This window comes from Pyrgilauda ruficollis, unplaced genomic scaffold (genome assembly GCF_017590135.1).
Source record: "Pyrgilauda ruficollis isolate IOZ18807 unplaced genomic scaffold, ASM1759013v1 scaffold183, whole genome shotgun sequence".
Classification (NCBI taxonomy): domain Eukaryota; kingdom Metazoa; phylum Chordata; class Aves; order Passeriformes; family Passeridae; genus Pyrgilauda; species Pyrgilauda ruficollis.
Window position 1 is genome coordinate 354979 of NW_024517318.1, and position 17901 is coordinate 372879.

The window sequence follows — 17901 nt, forward strand, 5'->3', positions numbered from 1 at the left end:
CCTTAATGGCCAACATCTTATAATGGGAATTTAGATAATATTACAGTTCACAAATGCTACAGTAAAAGGCAACTGAGACTTTGCCCAGAAGTCACAACTGTATTTTTTTATCATTTGCAAAAAAAATGAAGCAGAGCCCTGGCTGATTCTTAGAAGTGCTGCCACTACAGCTAAAATAAATTTGAATTTTGTCAGAATACCACACTGTTACCAGTAGCACTTAATATATAGAGCAATGTAATGATACCATAGTGGAACCTTTCCCTTAGACACATGTCAGGTGTCCAAGGTAGCTGGATCTCAGCAGGTTTTCTATGCAGAGGTGACATAAACTGTCCCAGAAACAGGAGCTTGCTCTAAAAGACAAACCTTCCTGGCTGAAATGAAAAGTCTAACTGCACTGCCAAATCCTTTCTAGCACGGAGGGAGTTTTAGCATGGGCAGAATTAGAGGGGGAGAGTGTAAAGAGAACAGGAATAAGTACTTGATAAATAAGAGGATAAATCATTCATGCACATGCAGCTTGTTCAGTTGCTCTCTGGAAGTCAGGAGAGCAAAGACTTGTTTATTTTGTTAAAGGTTATTAAAATTACCTTGTACAAACAGGGACAGATGTCAAGTTCCTTCATTCCATGAAGGATGTGGGGCTGTAGATGCCCTCTAAGTGTACTTCCTATCATAGGGCAAGACAGTTTAATGATGTTTTGTGCAATAATGGAACAACTGGAGAGAGAGTGGAATGCAATTACTTTTGTGGGTTTATTTGATTTGAAAGGTGAGCACCATGTCCCTGAGCAGTTCCAGCAGCTGCAATGGTATTATATCACTTGTGATATAATGTAGGCAGGCACAATATAATTTGAAATGCATTAAGCACCATCACACTTTCAACAATCTCATTGAGGAATAGGTTTGCAGAAGTGAATGACTACAGGGTGCATCAGGAAACGTAAACAATAAGTTTAAGAAATCTCATCATTTTAAAGGGCTTTTAATCTACTCACTGATGAAGAAATATATGAGCGTGATGATCACTGAAGGCAGCAATGAGAAGAGCACCAATCTGTAACTAAAGGGATGACTTGGGAAAAAATGGGGGGTTTGACACCTATCCCATAATGTTCATTAATTGTTTGTCTTCAGTTCTCTGAATTTTTCAAAATAGCTCAGATAAGGGCCCCTATTTTTCAGGCATAGATTCCAGCCCAGCCAGGCAGAGCAGTCACAGTGAAGTTATAAAAGAATAAGACAATTCATAATCACACAAAATGCAGTTTTTATCTGCTTACAGGATAGTTTTAATGCAAAATGCTTTACTATTTTTTAAAACTTTTAAAATAAACCACTTCTAGATGCACTTCTGGAAGCTGGAAGCCCCTGCCATCTAACATGCATTCTTTGAAATGTATTAATTTTAATTACTAGTCCAAGTACCGATCAATAAAACTAAAATCCAGGCAGGAAAAATCTCTACCTACTTTCCTTAACGTGCTAAAAAGCAAATCAACAAACTGCAGGAAGCCTGTGACTTTCTGAATGTATCTCAACATTAGCCTGCAAGTTTACAATGCCATGGAGATTTTGGGAGTACAATTTACACGGTAAATCTCTGGCACATGTCAAGGAAAAAAATTGTGGTGCTTATCTAGCCATGTAGCTCATATCAGTGCTGGGGCCGATTCAAGACAATTTACAACAGGTTACGTGTATGGATTACTATTAATAGGAAGTGTTGGAATTACAACATCGGGCACAGGAAGAGGCATTCACGGACACTTAAACTGAGCTGAGCGAAGCCAATTCACACCCCCAGCTCCTTCTGCAGTCTGTGGAAATGTAAACTTCTCTAGAAGGCAGCTCAGAACACGAGCTTAATTTAGATTCAAGTTACAGAGAGGCAGAGAGCTGATTTAGTGTTTCCCAGCCATGACACAGAGAAGGGACTCTCCCTGTGCTTCTTTGTCCTGGACCTTCCTGACCCGTGTCTGGCATTTGCTGGGCAGTTCACCAAGCCCAGTCAGGTGGCTAATGAACAAAAAACTGCTTCAAGGAAATAAAAGTGATAGTTTCCTGCTGATTTAATGAGCTGAAATGGCTCAGAAAAAGCTTAGAGAAGCTTGTGGGTCTGAGGGATAAGCAGGGGTGGAGGGCAGCCCTTTGAGGCTTGCCTGATCCTGCAGAGCTCAGCTTTGGACTCAGCTCTGCAGGGAAACATCACCCTTGGCTCTCTCTTTGTGGAGAGGAATTTTAAGTGGGCACCTCTTAGATCCAAATCAAAGATATTTGTTGCAGTCATCCTAAAGCTCCTGTCTGAGTTGGCTTTGCCTAGAGTATTATAAACCAAAGTGGAAGCTTGATTGGTTGAATAACTCAGCTATGTTTTATAGTTTAAAGGAGGAGATTCAAAATGTGTCCACAGATATATTCCCTCACCTTTTGTGCATTGCCCTCTAGGACCACCACTGCTGGAAAACATAACTCTCATCACTTCAAAAGGAACTTGCACCTGTCCCCACTTCCAGCAATGATTTCCCCCCTTTAAGTCCCTCTAACCAGAGGAACAGATTTGCAGGGTCAGGTGAAACAAGCTGTGACTGAGGACACTCCAGGAGCCTCCCAGCATTCGGATGGAGATTGACACTGCATTTGCCAACAGTTCGCTTCCCCCTCTGCAGGAATCCAACACCATCAAGGGTAGGATGTTCCCTCACACCACCTGATTTAAGGAATTCTGCCAAATTCCATCAAGAAATCACTGCCACTATAAGTCACTTTTGTGTACAGTGAAAAGCTTGTCCCTAGACAGAGGACGCAGATGCATCAATGGAGATGATACATCTGATGATGATGATGCAAATCTCCCTCATTACTGGGAAATGTTAAATAATGCTTTCTGGAAGCTCAGCTGTGTCCACAGCTTTTTCCACGGAGCTTGTGCTCTGTGAATGACAGTGCTGAGGGTCCAGAGTGCAATATGGCAAAGGTTCTTCAGATATCACTGGATGCTTCCCAAGCAGGAGGGCGGTCAGTCAGCCTTGACTCTTTACATGAGCAATCTGCTTCAAAGGCAGTGGCTGCAAGCCTGTGACTGCCCTGGATAGGTTTATGTAAACCACAGACAGAGGTTTCTGTGTAACAGGCAAAAATGTATTTGGTCTGTCTCCAGAATTGATTTTAACAAGGTAGATTGTAGGATCATGTAAGTAAAAGTCTAGGTGGGAGTGGGAGTGGTGAATCTGTTCTCCAGCAAAATTCACTGTAAGCAATATCCAGACATGGGGGTTCAAATAACATAACTTGGAGTTCCTTCTTCCAGTACAACACACATACAAGGAAACCTGGATTCAGCTCCTAAAGAAGTAGTAAGTCCTACAGCTGTGGAAATACCTCAGAAGTCATTAAAGGCATAAGATGTGTTTCTATGTGAAGCACTACTAAAAAATCTACTGTAATACAATGTATTATTGTATTACAGGAGGCAATTCTTACTTATGACCTCACTGCTATTACAATAGTGCTGTACAGGACTACTACAAAAATCTTTGTACAAAGATCAATTGACGTGCTACATACCAGATATGCTACACTCTGTGTGTGATTACAGGGGGTGATTGCACTGATGTAAAAAACCCTCCAGTATAAATATGATCTTGTATCTGTGTCTGGAGAGGTGTTAGTCTGACAAGGCCATATTCACTCCTTCAGACATACAAATAAAACCACAAAATCCATACATAAAAATTTTAGGACTACTAAGTTTACTGAACAGTTAACCAGTTCAGAGAAAAAAACTCCCATCCTTATTATATGGAAATTAATCTATTGATAAAAAAATCATTGTCTGTCTGTAATTTCAGTTTCATATATTTTTGCATGCATATGCACTGTTTGCCCCATTTCTGTCTTGTCACTTTTTTTAGAAGCTGTAGTTTCTCCTGAACTTTCTAATGAGCCATAGCTCATTAAATCAACGCAGTTTAGTTCTTACAAACTGAGAGCTACTACTTACCCAGTTGTAAAACTTATCACCATTTGTTTCCTCTGGCATCAAAGATATCCATTAAATGAGATCATCACATTTCACCCCTTTTGCACTATAGCCCCCAAGCTCATGATGTGTTTGTTTGGTTTTTTTTAACTAACTCCATTATAAAGCACTTAACTTATTATGAGTGTGTTATCTGTTTGCACTGTCTAATCTTTAAACAAAAATTAAACAGAAGGTTGGCTCACTGCCAAAAATAAGGAACCATTCCTTCAAATAAAACCAGGGAAAAAGAAGCTTGCAAAACTGCCACTCCAAGATAATTTTTCTTTATTGTGTGATGTATTTTTCCTCCAAATGGCAAATCCAGGTGAAGAAGCACAGAATTAAACTAGGTGGACCAGAATTTTAATTCAGCATCTGCGAGATTACATGTGACAGCACTTAACAATTTCCAGCAGATTAATTCAGTTCTCTGTATTGCAAGGCTGAACATCTAATGCTTTTCCCTCATTACATCCACGTGCAATAATGCTTAGAACACATCCATCCTGCAGGGCAAGGACCAGATCCACCAGGTCTAACACAGTGAGAGAATCTTTACATGGCCATTACCATCCTGTGGGTAACGGTTCCTTCCCTTCCTAGGTTAAACTCTGCATGACTTAGGGCTACAGCTGTCATCAGACCACGGCCATCACAACATCAGCATCTTGCTGTGTGAAACAGTCCCATGAATAGAGTTTTTCAACTGAGATCTCTGTTTTATTAATCAGGTTTAATGGTAGTTTTGGAAGAAAAAAGCAGGGAAATCCTATCTACTTTCATTTTGGGAAGATTATGGGACAGATGGAAGTAGTGAAGTATTTCAGACTTATCTAATGACACACTTTGTATACAATCCAAAAGTTGAAGTGATCAAAATGTATACACAAAATACATGTTGTAATTGTATGAAGGTTATCAGGCAAATTTATTTACACTGCGTCCCTTAACATTAGGGTTTGTTTTTCTGGAGAACGGCACTGCATCAAAAATGCCAGTGTTGCCAAACTGGAGCTGAACTTTGAAACTGTGACCTGTTGTCAGGAGACTTTCCATGTAACCTTGGGGAGATCTTTTCACCTCTCTGTGCCTCAATCCTCCATCATCTGGAACAATAAGTAAATAATTAAGAGCAGGGAAAGGGAATAAGCTTTCTTCTACCCATTGTCTTGCTCCTACCTTGTCTATTTAGATTGAAAGGACTTCGGGTAGGGGATTAAATACCCTGTGCTTTTAGCACTGCATGCAAAATGAAGCCTGAGCTAAAGAAGAGCTGTTGTAACCTGTGGTAAATGGACTAAGTCTGCCTTTTAAAGTTTTAATACCTTGCAAATAGGAATGTGGCATTTCCCTCTCTAATTCTAAATGCTACTGTGATAACTGATTGTTGAAAGTTCATAAGGAGAGAGAAGCATGCTGTCCAAAGAAGACACAATGCAGTGGTGAACCTTCCTCACAACAGGCACTGGCAGGACAAGGACCCTTGCTTATGGCTCAGGAATTAAAGAAAACCTTCCTCTGGTCCTTCCCTAATCTCTTCAGAATTTTTTTATCTCCCTTCCTCCCTATTTCCTTAAATTTCAGCTGTGCATGTTCCTGTTGTGATTATAGAAGACAGATTTTTCTGACCCTTAAATTTCATTGTGTAATTATTATTCACCTCCAGCTCCCATGGCGGCCGTAATTTCAAAGTCTTAAATTGATTTTCTTACAGAAATCTGCTACCTGAAGTGTCATGTGGATGGCTTAACCCACTTCTTTCCCTGCAGGGGACCTTTTGCAAAGTCAAAAAATGTGTAGAAGCAAAGTAGGCCATGGTTAGACAGTGATTAAAGGCCAGAAAGGATCTGTACTGATCTGCTGCCCAGAAAAGCAGGTTTCATCCTTTGCTCACCACCATGCTCACACCGTCGTTTGTTTGGCTGCTCCGTGAGCCATGGGGAATTAATCCAGTTATTACTAAACCTGGCAGAATATCTGGCAAAAAAAAAAAAAAAAAAAAAAAAGGCAGCCATAGTCATAGGCAGGAAGAGCTAGGCTCTCTGCTTAGTCCCATTTAACCCAGCGACTTATTTGGGAGTACTCTGGAATCCACTGTTCTGTTTTCCCTCTTGTGAGAGAGACTAAATCATGTGTGATGGGAAACCTAAAGCTTTCTGGTTTCTTCCCCACTGGAACTAATTTCATACCATTCAGTGTTGTGCTTCTACTTTCTTCCTTTACAGCTACGAAGATGTAATGTTACAGCACTAGATGAAACAAACTCTGTTTGCTGTTATCCTGTATTTTGCGTGTTTTGGTCCCGGAGGAATTCCAAGAAATCCCTTCCTTCTCTGCTCAGCAGCAGTGACCAATCGTACACCCAGATTTTCAGTTTGTGCGTTCCGTGGGTCTGAGGAAACGGCAAATATCATCTGACTCTTATTGCTACTTACAGTGTCGGATGTGCTTATTACTTTAACAAGGCGTTAAACTACATTCACGCTTATTACCATCTTTAAGGGATGCCCTACTGGGATACCGCGAAGAGTGAGTGTGCTGGGTCTGGCCGAGACCGAGGGAGAGGGAGGACGCGCGGTGGTGGTGGCTCTACTCAGGTTACATTCTTTGTTGGCCTGCCTTAAGTTACATCCCTTATTCCTGCCGAGGCATCGCTCTGTGCCTCCAGGAGGGATTCGTCCAACCTCCAAAAATCCCACCGGAGTCAGGCCCAGGGCAGAAATCAGCGAGCGCAAAAATCAAGATACCCCTGACTGAGGAGATAAGCCCAACTTGAGCAAGTTCTCCCCGAAAGATCAGGTAAAATGCTTTATTTCTGCCATATTTTAAGTCGATTGCAGCGCTTCTGGCCAAGCCTGTGGCTCTGTGACACCAGGGACCAACAGCCCCGTCGTTCCCTGTGAAAGTGAAGCTGCCGAGGCCACCAGTGCCCAGTGTCGCACGGCCACCCCCGGCAGCATCGCTGCTCCCGGCCGCGCACCCAGCGGTGTCCTAGGGACACAGCTCCAGAGACGGGCTAGCAAGCGCCGGCCCTGCGCCACTGCGGGACCGGGGCGGAGCAGCGACATCCTTGAGGCTCCGTCCTTGGCGGGGATTGAGCGCGGCCGCCGCCTCCCCCCAGCCGCGCCGTCGGGCCCGCCCCTTCCGTTGCGGAGCGGTCATTGCCCGAGCCCGGAGCCCCGCACTCTCGAAGCCTCTCCCGCTCCCCTTCTGTTGCGGAGCGCTCGTTGCCCGAGCCCCGCGCCCCTTTCGCTGCGGAGCGCTCACTGCGTCCGCACACCGCGCTCCCCTCGCCGCATCCGCGCTGCTCCCGCTGCCTGGTGCGTACAGGGAGACCCCGCTCCGGGACAGGGGGTGCTGGGTGGCCGCCCAGCCGGCCCGCCACTTTTCCCGCAGGCGGCTTGATCCCGCCGGGGTTCGGCCGTTGCCGCGGGCCGAGCATCTCTGCGTGGCCAACGGGTCATGGGGTGGCCGGAGCCGGGCCGGGCTCCCGAGGGTTCAGGTTGGGGTCTGGAATGGCCAGAGCAGAGCTGCGGTTCCCGGAGGTTTGGGTTTGGAGTGGCCGGAGCCGGGCTGCGGGCTCCGAGCGTTGGGATCTGGGATGGCCCAAGCTGGGCTCCCGAGGGTTTGCGGCGGCCGGAGCCGGGCGGTGGCTCCGGGCTGGTCCCCGGCCGTGCTCAGGGCGCCCCGGTGCCGCCGCGGCCCCTGAGTGCCCTGGCGCGGCCGTGGGCCTCGGGGAGCCTCGGGGGCCCGTGGAGAGGAGCCGGAGAAATCCCAGCCCGCTCTCTGCGGCCCGGCTGGCTCGTGGAGTTCCATCCCGGCGCCCCGGTGTGCCGAGAGGTGAATGCCCAGGGCCTGGCAGCGCTGATGGAACTCTGTGACGGGCGGCTCTGGGAACGGCGTTGGCGGGGTGTGCTGCCAGCCTCTGTCTGGGCACACGGGGAGCAGGGACGTAGAGTCCCGTGGTCGCGGAGGGTGTGTGGGTGGTGTGTCGTGACTCGTGGCTGGGAAGGAGCCCTGCGAGCAAGGGCACCGTGCCCGGAGCTGCCTTACCTAGACCGGGCTGTGGCAGGTGACTCCTCCATTCAGAACATGCCTTCAGCTCCCCCTCGCTTGCTCTGATCCACATCTTTCCGTCTCTCCTCACAGAACACCATGGCCACTGTCAAGGACCAGCTGATCAGCCCCATTGCGGAGGGAGCCAAGCTCCCCAACAGCAAGATCACGGTTGTGGGGGTTGGCCAGGTTGGGATGGCTGCTGCTATCAGCGTCCTTGGAAAGGTACGGCTCAAGGACAGTGTGCTCTCCAAGTCCCCGTACTGTCGTGCTCTGCACTGCCTGTCTTAGCAAAAGGTGGGACATTTGGGAGGTTGGCACAGGAATGAATCATTAGCAGCTCGGGTAAGCAAGCAGTGACATACAAGCCTGACCTCCACATTCAGCCTCTGCTTGTTCTGTCACCTTTCTGTGTGTGCTTAGCAGTAAAAATGTCTCATTAGGCAGAATGATTTTCCAGGCTGCTGGGAAAATGTAGGTTAGGAATGACTCCGCAGCCCCTGCCAAACTTCTCATTCTCTTCTTAATTTTTTATTCTTCCACAACAAAGCTGGAGTTTGCTTGGTGAGGGAGCTCTGCTGGGCAAAGAATGGGGACAGAGCCAAAATCTGGGTGAAATACAGGATAGCAATCAAGAGTGTTTGCTTTTTATTCTTTTAAAGAATATGTGCCCTAGTAGCTGAAAATACTGCTATCCCCTTCAGCAGCTTCTTGATTTCTCTTAAACCCTTTTTGCTTGTTTATATGACATTATTTTTTTTCCAGAGAGGTGTTGGCTAGTTTTTAAATAACAAAAAACAGAGGACTGGACTTGGAGGTTATTATGACTTTTCCTGCTACTGGTTTTTGGGATATGTTTGTCAAATCTCATGATGCAGTCTTTGAGCAAAGTAAAGGCTTATTAATCAATGAGAATGTCTTGTACTTTGCACTTTGTTTTTAGAGAATATTGTGAATTCATTAAATTTGAAAAGACAGATAGAAACTGCAGACTTTTTTTGTTGTTTTTAAAAGAAGGCACCAACAGATAGGCCCTGCACTCTTGCAGGGGCAGATCTTAAATCAGGTAGCTCACAGTCAGATGAAAAATCTTGCTTGTACAAATAAACCATCTGTAATTTGTTTGTAGATGATCCTCTGATGTATCACCCTGAGGATGCATGTTTTAATGCATGTTTAATTATATATATTAAAAAAAAAGTTATATCACTTGCTGATATTCATGAACCCTGTGAGCAAAGAAAAACTGACAGAAGGAGCAGGCCACAGTGAAACTTAAGTGCAAAACTGATGCAAAAGTGGCAAATTATTTTTAAAACAAATAAGTAAAGAAGAAATTTAATGGAAAAACAATGATAGTTCCTTGTGGGTTTTTATATTTACATTTTTAAGCACATGGTTGCCTCTCATGGTCTGAAATCAGTTTTTGATGTATCCTCTGGAGGAGCCAGGTGATGTTACCACAAATTGAACCACAATTCAGCATTCATTCAATGCACTTCTCTAAGCAGGGTCAAACTGTCTTGTCAGATATCTAAGCACAAAGTTTTACTGTTAATGAACAGTATGCACCAAACCCAAAATAAGAACTGGTTTTAAATTCTTCAAGCATGGATGATGACATGGAGTTTATTTCAGTCAGGCTTCTGCTTTTACTCTCTCACAACTATAAGCTGCAGTATAAAATGTTTTCGTAAGAAAACCATCTGGTTCTTGTAACTGAATTATAATAATGTAATAGATTCATTTGGGCTGGAAAATATCTCTTATGATCATTGAGACCAACCATTAACCCAGAATTGCCAAGTCCAGCATGTCCCCAAGTGCCACATCTAAAAGTTGTATAAATACAACAAGGGATTGTGATCCAGCAGCTTCTCTGGGCAGCCTGACTACCCTTCTGGTGATGAATTACTTCCTTCTATCCAGTCTAAACCTCCCCTGGCACAGTGTGTATCCTGCCCCTTGTTCCCTGGGAGTAGAGCTCGACCCCACCTGGCTGCTCTCTCCTGTCAGGGAGTTGTGGAGAGCCAGAAGGTCCCCCCGAGCCTCCTTTTCTCCAGGCTGAGCGCCCCCCAGCTCCCTCAGCCTCTCCTGATGCTCCAGCTCCGTTCCCTTCTCTGGACGTGCTCCAGCCCCTCAGTAGGTTTGTAGTGAGAGAATACAGGATTTGAGGTGTGGCCTCACCAGTGCCTAGCCCAGGGGGACAGTCACTGCTCTGCTCCTGCTGGCCACTCTGTTCCTGATACAGCCGGAGTGCCTTTGGCCTTTTTGGCCAGCTGTTCAGCCACTGCCGACCAATATGATGTGGGTTTGACTTGTGCAAGATGCTTGGCTCTAATACTGATTTCAGCTTGTTGGTGTGGTATTAAATGTATAAATTAGCATGACTCTAAAACTTCCACATTGGTTATTTAGTTCCTGCTCAGTTAGAGACAAGTCTTTGATGTTACCATACTGATTTAGAAATGGGAGCTAAATCTGTTCTGCAACATGAGTATCCCACAGTAGCTCCTGTAGAGAAAAATAGCGAAAGAATCCTTTTTCTCTCAATTTCAGTGTTGAGGAAGTCTGTTCCCATTGTATATTTTTGTGAAATGGATTGACTGATGGCATGTTGAAAGAGAATACTTACTAGATAATTAGATGGTGTGTTCTTCCAGATATTTAAATACTTAAAACAGGTCTATTTGCTGAATAGATTTAGAGGGTTTGCTGCAATTCTGAAAGATGCAACTTTTTTCCAGAGGTAATAACTAAATTGAGACGTGCTTTCCTAGCCAAGGATTGGCTGTGCACTCAAACTCTCCACAAATGATACCTTTTTTGGAAAGTCTGAGTAGGTTTCATGAATCTGTGCTATAGTAGCCTCTGACTTAGTGAGACGCATCAGAACACCAAGTTAGTGCTGGATTATTTAGAGAAGAGATGCTTTCAGATGGATGAAACGTGTTACTTTAAAATGTAATTTAGCTCTGCTCTGGGTTAACTTTAAAATGCATGTGAACTGCTTCATTGACTCCAAATTTTGTTGTTTTCAGGGTCTTTGTGATGAGCTTGCTCTGGTTGATGTTATGGAAGACAAACTGAAAGGAGAAATGATGGACCTGCAGCATGGGAGCGTGTTCCTTCACACTCACAAGATCGTGGCAGACAAAGGTGCACCTCAGTTTCTTTGATTTAACACTGATATTCTGTGACTTTGCTTAATAGTGGAGAATTAGTTGTACGGTCCTAATGAACTCAGGATTTGGCATTGAAAAAGGTGAAGTGTGTGAGTTGGGGTGAGTTCAGATGAACACCATAATGGGAGTGGCTCTTAAGCTGGGCTCTCTCTTGCATCTCTTTACAATTTGGGGCTTGTTTAGTAAAATTTATTTTAGTGAAACTTTATGTAGAAGAAATAGTATTATTTTCATAGTGGAAATAAGAGTCAGAATGGCTAAATGGACTCTCAACATCCACGTATTGATATATCAGGTCAGTGTTAGGAGATGTTGCTGGCTTTCAAACTGATGTTTTGGGTTTTGGGTTTGAATGCAATGCAATGCAATGGTTTGAGTGCAGAAGCTCCCTCTAACTCCTCTATTAACACAATGCTACTGGAATTAGTGGAATTATTTTAAACACACTGTGTATCTTCTACCCTGTGTTCTGGTTAGACTATGCTGTCACTGCCAACTCCAAGATCGTGGTGCTGACTGCAGGAGTCCGTCAGCAGGAGGGGGAGAGTCGGCTCAACCTGGTGCAGAGGAATGTGAATGTCTTCAAATTTATTGTTCCTCAGGTCGTCAAGTACAGCCCCAACTGCATCATCCTGGTGGTTTCCAACCCAGGTAATGCAGTCTTCTCCTAAATACTTACAGATTTGGTTTGACAAGATAAAACATTAGTTAGTTCTCAGAAAATCTTTTCAAATACAAATTGTTGAAACTTAATAGCTTTTTGTGGACATCTGAGAGTACAGACAAATACTCTGTACTTTCTGATGCTCTCTTTATTCAGAACTTGCCATGGTGTCCATATTTTAGAAGAATGCTTTGTGATAAATACTTAAGTTCTTTGCATACTTTGGCTTAAGGAGTAGGAAGTTTAAATTTTTTATCTCTAATGGATAGCTTTTGTGTCTGGATAGGATAGGGCTGGTTTTCAGCATGAAGAACTTGCCCTATAGTGGTGGCTATATTTTCAGAAAAAAGAATTTGCATGCTGAAGCCTATGGTGAAACAAGGGCTGTCTGTACTCCACAGTTCAATTAAAACAGAAAAAAAGAGTTAATTATGCATATTTGTGTATTCACTTGCAAGTATCTCATTGCACAGAGACAGCTTGGATATTTGGATGTCTAAAGGTGACTGTAAATATTCTGATGTGCTTTGTAGGGTGTCCCTGTAGGGTTGTCTTTGCTTAATTCAACATCTGAAACCACTGCTGAAGAACTGTGGTGATGAAGTGACACTGCTTTTAAAGAAAACCTGGCAGAGTGGAACCATTGCATGCTCTGTTGGGGGTTAAGTAATTATCTGGTTTACAGTCAGCCAGTGTTCTGAGCCTTGCAGCAGTTCTAAGCACTTACCTGAAAACCAAACTGAGGCAAAGATTAGGCTGTTCTTGTTCTAGCAAGGCTGAATTCAACCTGTCAACTTCTCTCCAGCAGAGCAGCTGCAGGAGGAGAATTGCATGTTGCTTTTTCAGAATTCATTTTATAATCCTTTGTTTTCTCAGTGCATGGAGTTTTGTCTGCTAGTCTTATATAGTGAACCCATGAGAAGGAACTTTGCGGGGTGTAACCTTGATGCCCTTCCCTGCCCCAGCTGAGGCTGTAGGGAACCTGCCACTTGTGAGGTGTGAACTGTGCTTTGGTACCTGAGTAGAGCAAATGATGCATTTCAGATCTGGGTACACAAATGTGTTCCCTCCTGAGAACTGCCTGGCTCCTCAGAGTTGGAGTCAATTCCTGCAGCCTGGTTATTGTTGTAGCTATGAGCTGTGAATTAGAGGTTTTTCTCTCTGCTCACATCTTTTTGTCTTCCCTACTTAGCTTTGGGTTTTTTCCTAAAACTGTATTTTTAGAAACACATGCAGCTAAAGCACATTGCTCATCTGGGTTTTCATGCTGCAGAGGTGGTAGATGTAGAAGGTGCTTAGTGCACAAATAAAGAAATTAAATGGAAGGAATTATCAACTACAAAGAGTATGTAAATCTCAGACTTTTGATTGTAAATTGTTTAACCTGTTGTTGTGATGGTAAAATGGAAGGGAGCGTTATTCAGGAAATTACTGGAATGTTTTAGCCACATGAGATCAGTCCCAGTTCTGAATGCCCTAGGGCTTTAACTGCGACCAAAAAAAAACGTGTCCAACTTTAGCTGGTAGGAATCTAATCTCTAAAGACCTTCCTCAAATTTTCTTAGGACCCATCAAGCTACTGTTAAAAATTTCAAGCACTACATGCATTTTCATCCACCAAACAGTCAGATACAAAATTCCTTGATCAGTGAGCACAACTGTGTTTTGAGTCCTCCTGATTGCCCTGCTACTCTCAGTAAGGTAATTGTTGGAGCACTCTTGGTGTAAGTGGAGTTTCATTTGCCCTGCATGCTCTTCCTTTCAGTGGATATATTAACCTATGTCACATGGAAGCTGAGTGGGTTGCCAAAAAACCGCGTGATTGGAAGTGGCTGCAATCTGGACACAGCCAGATTCCGTTATCTGATGTCCGAGAGACTTGGGATCCATCCAAGCAGCTGCCATGGCTGGATCTTGGGAGAGCATGGTGATTCCAGTGGTAAGGAGCAGTTCTGATCTCCCTGGGAATGAGCCATACCATAGCAGAGGTTGAGGCCTGAGGTTTGTTACAGGATTCTGAAGGAACAGCTGCAGTTGAGCTCATGTAACTGGTACTTTGCTGTATTTTTATGAAGGTTAGAGTTGAGAGAAGTACAGGAAATCTATCCACACATATTTAATAAATGTGATTGTGGCTGTATGATTAAAGCCTGAACTGAAAAGGCCAGTTTTGTAAGGCTGTGTTGTGAAGGCTACAGATTGCTTCTTCTCTTTATCCTCAGTTTTTGGAGTACCATTCCATAGCTTGTAGCACAGTTCTCCTCTGAAAGCAGTATCGGCACTTGCTAGGTCAATAGCAGAGCTTGTTATTCTAACAGTCCATATCCAGGCTAACAAAATTATCCCTTACCTTATTTTGTGACTTTTCTCCCTGCTGTTTAAAGCAAAGATAGTTTTAAAATGTGAAATCAAAGAAATTTATCTGTCTTAATTCAGTTCATTCCAAGTCTGAAATGCTGCAGCAGAACATTTATGTAGATTGTTACTACTTTATATTTTCATGCTGTGTATTTCTAAGGGAGCCACCTCTTCATTGTCCCATTGCTTTTGATCAAAGTACAGTGTCTGATCAACAGCAGCAGTTATTGTAGCCAGCTCTATACCAATGAAAGCAGAGTTTGGCTGAGCACATGCAGAGCTTATCCTGTGTCATTGTCACAGCTGCTTTTGCTTTGAAGTAACTCCAAATTCCTGCTTACTTCTCAGAAAAAGAGACTGAACCTGCCTCTGAGCTTCCAGGATGCAGGGAAAGGTGCAAATTCCTGTCTTGATATTCTAAGTTTGCATATTGCTACCCTCTTAGTTGTGTAAATAAGAACAGACTTCTTGAAGGCTAGTCCTAATATTGATTAGTGAAATTGCAAATGCTGCAGTTTTGAGTAAAATCAGTTCTAAAAGGCCAGGTAGCTAAAATATGCCTTTTTACTAGAATTGGATGTTTCTGACTTCAGAAACTTCCAGGCTCTGACTGCTATCATATGTTACAAGTGACTTGTTAAAGTGCCAGTACTAAAAGAGTCTCATGTTTGACTCCCAGAGTTCTCAGATTTAACTGTAGCTAAATAAAAACGTAAAACCTGCCTCAACCATTGCTGCTCCTCCTTTGTTTCCAATTATTTTGGCTAGGAGAGGTGGAGGGGGAGTTGCCAGGTGCTGTTGGCACTGATGTCCTGCCTCTGTTGCAGTGGCTGTTTGGAGTGGAACGAATGTGGCAGGGGTCTCCCTCCAGGAGCTGAACCCTGCCATGGGAACTGACAAAGATCCTGAGAACTGGAAAGAAATTCACAAGCAAGTGGTTGCAAGGTATGATGACCTGGGGGATAATGTGAATGGATGCCATGGTGACAACAGTTTGTCTGCACTCTGCCTCTGTTCTGGTGCAGCTTTCATGACCTCTGAAGTAGAGGGTTCCTTGAGTGAGTGTGCTTTTTTAAACACAGAAACGCAGGATTTCTGCTGGTAAGATTTGTTACCCACAGTGAGACAAGTTATTGCATAACAAACCTACTCAAGTGCTGGAGCACCTAGAGCTGTAGGTGCTTGTTTTCCCACATGGAGCTTCTTCAATGGGTAACTTTGTTCGAATGGCACAAGTCCAGAGAAAGGTAGCGTGTTTCTATGAGCAGAGTGTTGGAATTGGGGAAAATGCTGTTCATGGATGCAGGAGAGTTTGTGTACAGCTGACTACATGTTGCTAAGTCTTTTGTGAAATGAGTATACACTCACTGGGATAAACTGTGTGCAGATGTTGGCTAAAAACCTCAGGAAGGAGTGGTGATTTGACTCTAAATGTTTGCTTATTCCATTGTGCCCCTGACTGAAACAGAGAGCTTGTCAGGCATAGTTGTCGTTTTCTACTTAACACTAGGATCTCTTCCTAGATGGGAACTAATTTTGTTTTCAGCTAATCCTATGAGAACAACAGGACTCTTTATTATGCATAGGGGATAATGTAGATTTTATGCTTTATCCTCTAATGTTGAAACACATAACTTGGACATTTTAATTCCAAAACGTACACTGTGTTTCAGGAGTTTGAAAATTTTTAAATGGCTAACATTCACTGGTTTTAAGACTTGTAAGTTGCAGTGACTTGCTTGAAGACATCTTAATGAAGTTGTATTTCAATGTTTCTGTAGTGCCTACGAGGTGATCAAACTGAAGGGATACACAAACTGGGCTATTGGTTTTAGTGTGGCTGACCTCTGTGAGACCATCCTGAAGAACCTGTACCGGGTTCATTCAGTTGCTACTCTGGTAAAGGTAAGAATTGGGGGCTCATGGGACACTCTGGCTCTTTTTTGTTCTGGACAAGCGAAATAGCCTCTATTAGCAAGGTGCTGAATGAAGGAAGCTTTGTAAAGTACTACTTTGAATTTCAAATGGCATCTGTTTCTTCTAGGCTGACCTCTTAGCCCTATTCTTGTCACAAGTATGGAGCTGAAAAAGTTGTTCTCTGTGTAGAACTACCTTTGTGTGAAGCTTTGCCATGTGTAGCATATGGAGATTCCTTGAAAGGAAGTTTCCAGTGTAAAAGTGGAAGATTTCTTGGAGGCCCAGCTGTGATTCCAGGAGCCACTGTCCTTTTACAGCTGGTATAACTGGCTGCATGTGGTCTGTACCAGCTCCACAACCTCGGCTGCAGCAATGGCTTTGAGCAGGGGGAACTGCTCCCTCTGTTGGCCTGTCCTAATTCTGTGTCTGAATCTTTTCAGCTCCTTGCTGAAATGAGAGAGAGGTTTGAAGGTGGGGTTTCTGCCATCAGCTGTTTGGTATTGCCAGGCATTTGGTCCGAAACAGCTCTATACTATTTATGTTCTTAAATTTATTGTGGCTGAAATTTTTCTGCAGGTTGTAAAATGATAGTTTTTGAGCTCTGCTCTGAGGAAGTACCCTGCAACATAAACCAACCACAGATCTGTGGTGACAGGCATGTGTCTGATCTCTTCTGTTTTTGGCAGGGCCTGTATGGCATTCAGAATGATGTCTTCTTGAGCCTTCCTTCTGTCCTAAGTGCCTCTGGCCTGACAAGTGTCATCAACCAAAAACTGAAGGATGATGAGGTGGCCCAGCTGAGGAAGAGCGCAGACACACTGTGGAACGTCCAGAAGGATATCAAGGATCTGTAACTTGTGAATGTTAGGTTCCAGCAATAGAAAAACAGCATGTTGTTTGCAGATGGGGGCTCTACTCACTATATATCTCAACGGTGAACATGAAATGTTCTTCCAGACTTTTGTCCATGGTAGCTAAGCTTACACTTGCTGTAACGCACAAGCCTGGCAAACAAATAAAGCAGTTTTCAAGCATCTTTGGTTGTCTTAGTGACTCTTTCAAGTATGTAAATTCTCTGCCTTACTCTGGCATTTTCCTTTAGTGTTTGCCACAGATTTCATGGAAGCATAGACTTGATGTGTCCTTCTAAAACGTTGGAAACAAAGTGGTAAGAGTGAATTGGTGGGATTTCACTAGCACCATTTTGTGAGGCTTTTCTCAGTCCAGGTGCTGAGTAAGTGAAGTTCATTCCCAGACCTGTTTCTGATAGAGAACTTCATACTGATGGGTAGAGGAAATGGAATGAGCATTTGGCTCTGTGCCACCGGCCAAAAATATGCCAGCAGTAAGGTTCTGTATGCCACTGGCATAGAAAGAGTCCCATAGATCCTTCCCTCTTCTGGATTAAATTCTTTGCTTGTTAATGGTGCCTAGTTCTTATAATTCAAAAAACAATATTTTCTATTTGATTATCCAAAATTCAAGGGTTTTTTCTGGACCTAGACTGGAATGTTGTGGTTTTGGTCTTGTTTATTAGACAAGGCAAGCTGGGTCTTTAACAATCATGCTGAAATTTAGAGATTTAAGGCTTTATATACTTGGAAGGGGAGCAGATTTAAAAAAAAATAATAAAGTTTATTTCTTAATCACTTACCATTATGGAGTAAATATTAACCGTAAGATATAACTGC

At 43.5% G+C, this 17901-nt stretch overlaps 1 protein-coding gene across 2 annotated transcripts; it reads left to right on the plus strand.

Moving 5' to 3' along the window:
- Nucleotides 1-6671: 6671 nt before the first annotated feature.
- Nucleotides 6672-17246, plus strand: LDHB (lactate dehydrogenase B). 2 transcript variants are annotated; one of them, XM_041464744.1, is made up of 8 exons: nucleotides 6672-6829; nucleotides 8180-8311; nucleotides 11128-11245; nucleotides 11749-11922; nucleotides 13701-13874; nucleotides 15121-15238; nucleotides 16075-16198; nucleotides 16897-17246. In XM_041464744.1, exons 2-8 carry the CDS (start codon nucleotides 8186-8188, stop codon nucleotides 17062-17064), a joined length of 1002 nt encoding a protein of 333 aa, XP_041320678.1. In that variant the 5' UTR covers nucleotides 6672-6829; nucleotides 8180-8185; the 3' UTR covers nucleotides 17065-17246. The 2 variants fall into 2 exon arrangements, with proteins under 2 accessions (XP_041320678.1, XP_041320679.1); XM_041464745.1 differs by lacking the exon at nucleotides 6672-6829 and adding an exon at nucleotides 7176-7350.
- The last annotated feature ends 655 nt before the right edge of the window (nucleotides 17247-17901 follow it).

What these genes read in the sequence shown, in the direction of transcription:
- LDHB (XM_041464744.1), top strand. Translation starts at nt 8,186, where the DNA reads ATGGCCACTGTCAAGGACCAGCTGATCAGCCCCATTGCGGAGGGAGCC. An exon ending in CAAGATCGTGGCAGACAAAG is followed by an intron (nt 11,246 to 11,748) that starts GTGCACCTCAGT and finishes TGTTCTGGTTAG; the next exon opens with ACTATGCTGTCACTGCCAAC. An exon ending in CAGTTGCTACTCTGGTAAAG is followed by an intron (nt 16,199 to 16,896) that starts GTAAGAATTGGG and finishes TGTTTTTGGCAG; the next exon opens with GGCCTGTATGGCATTCAGAA.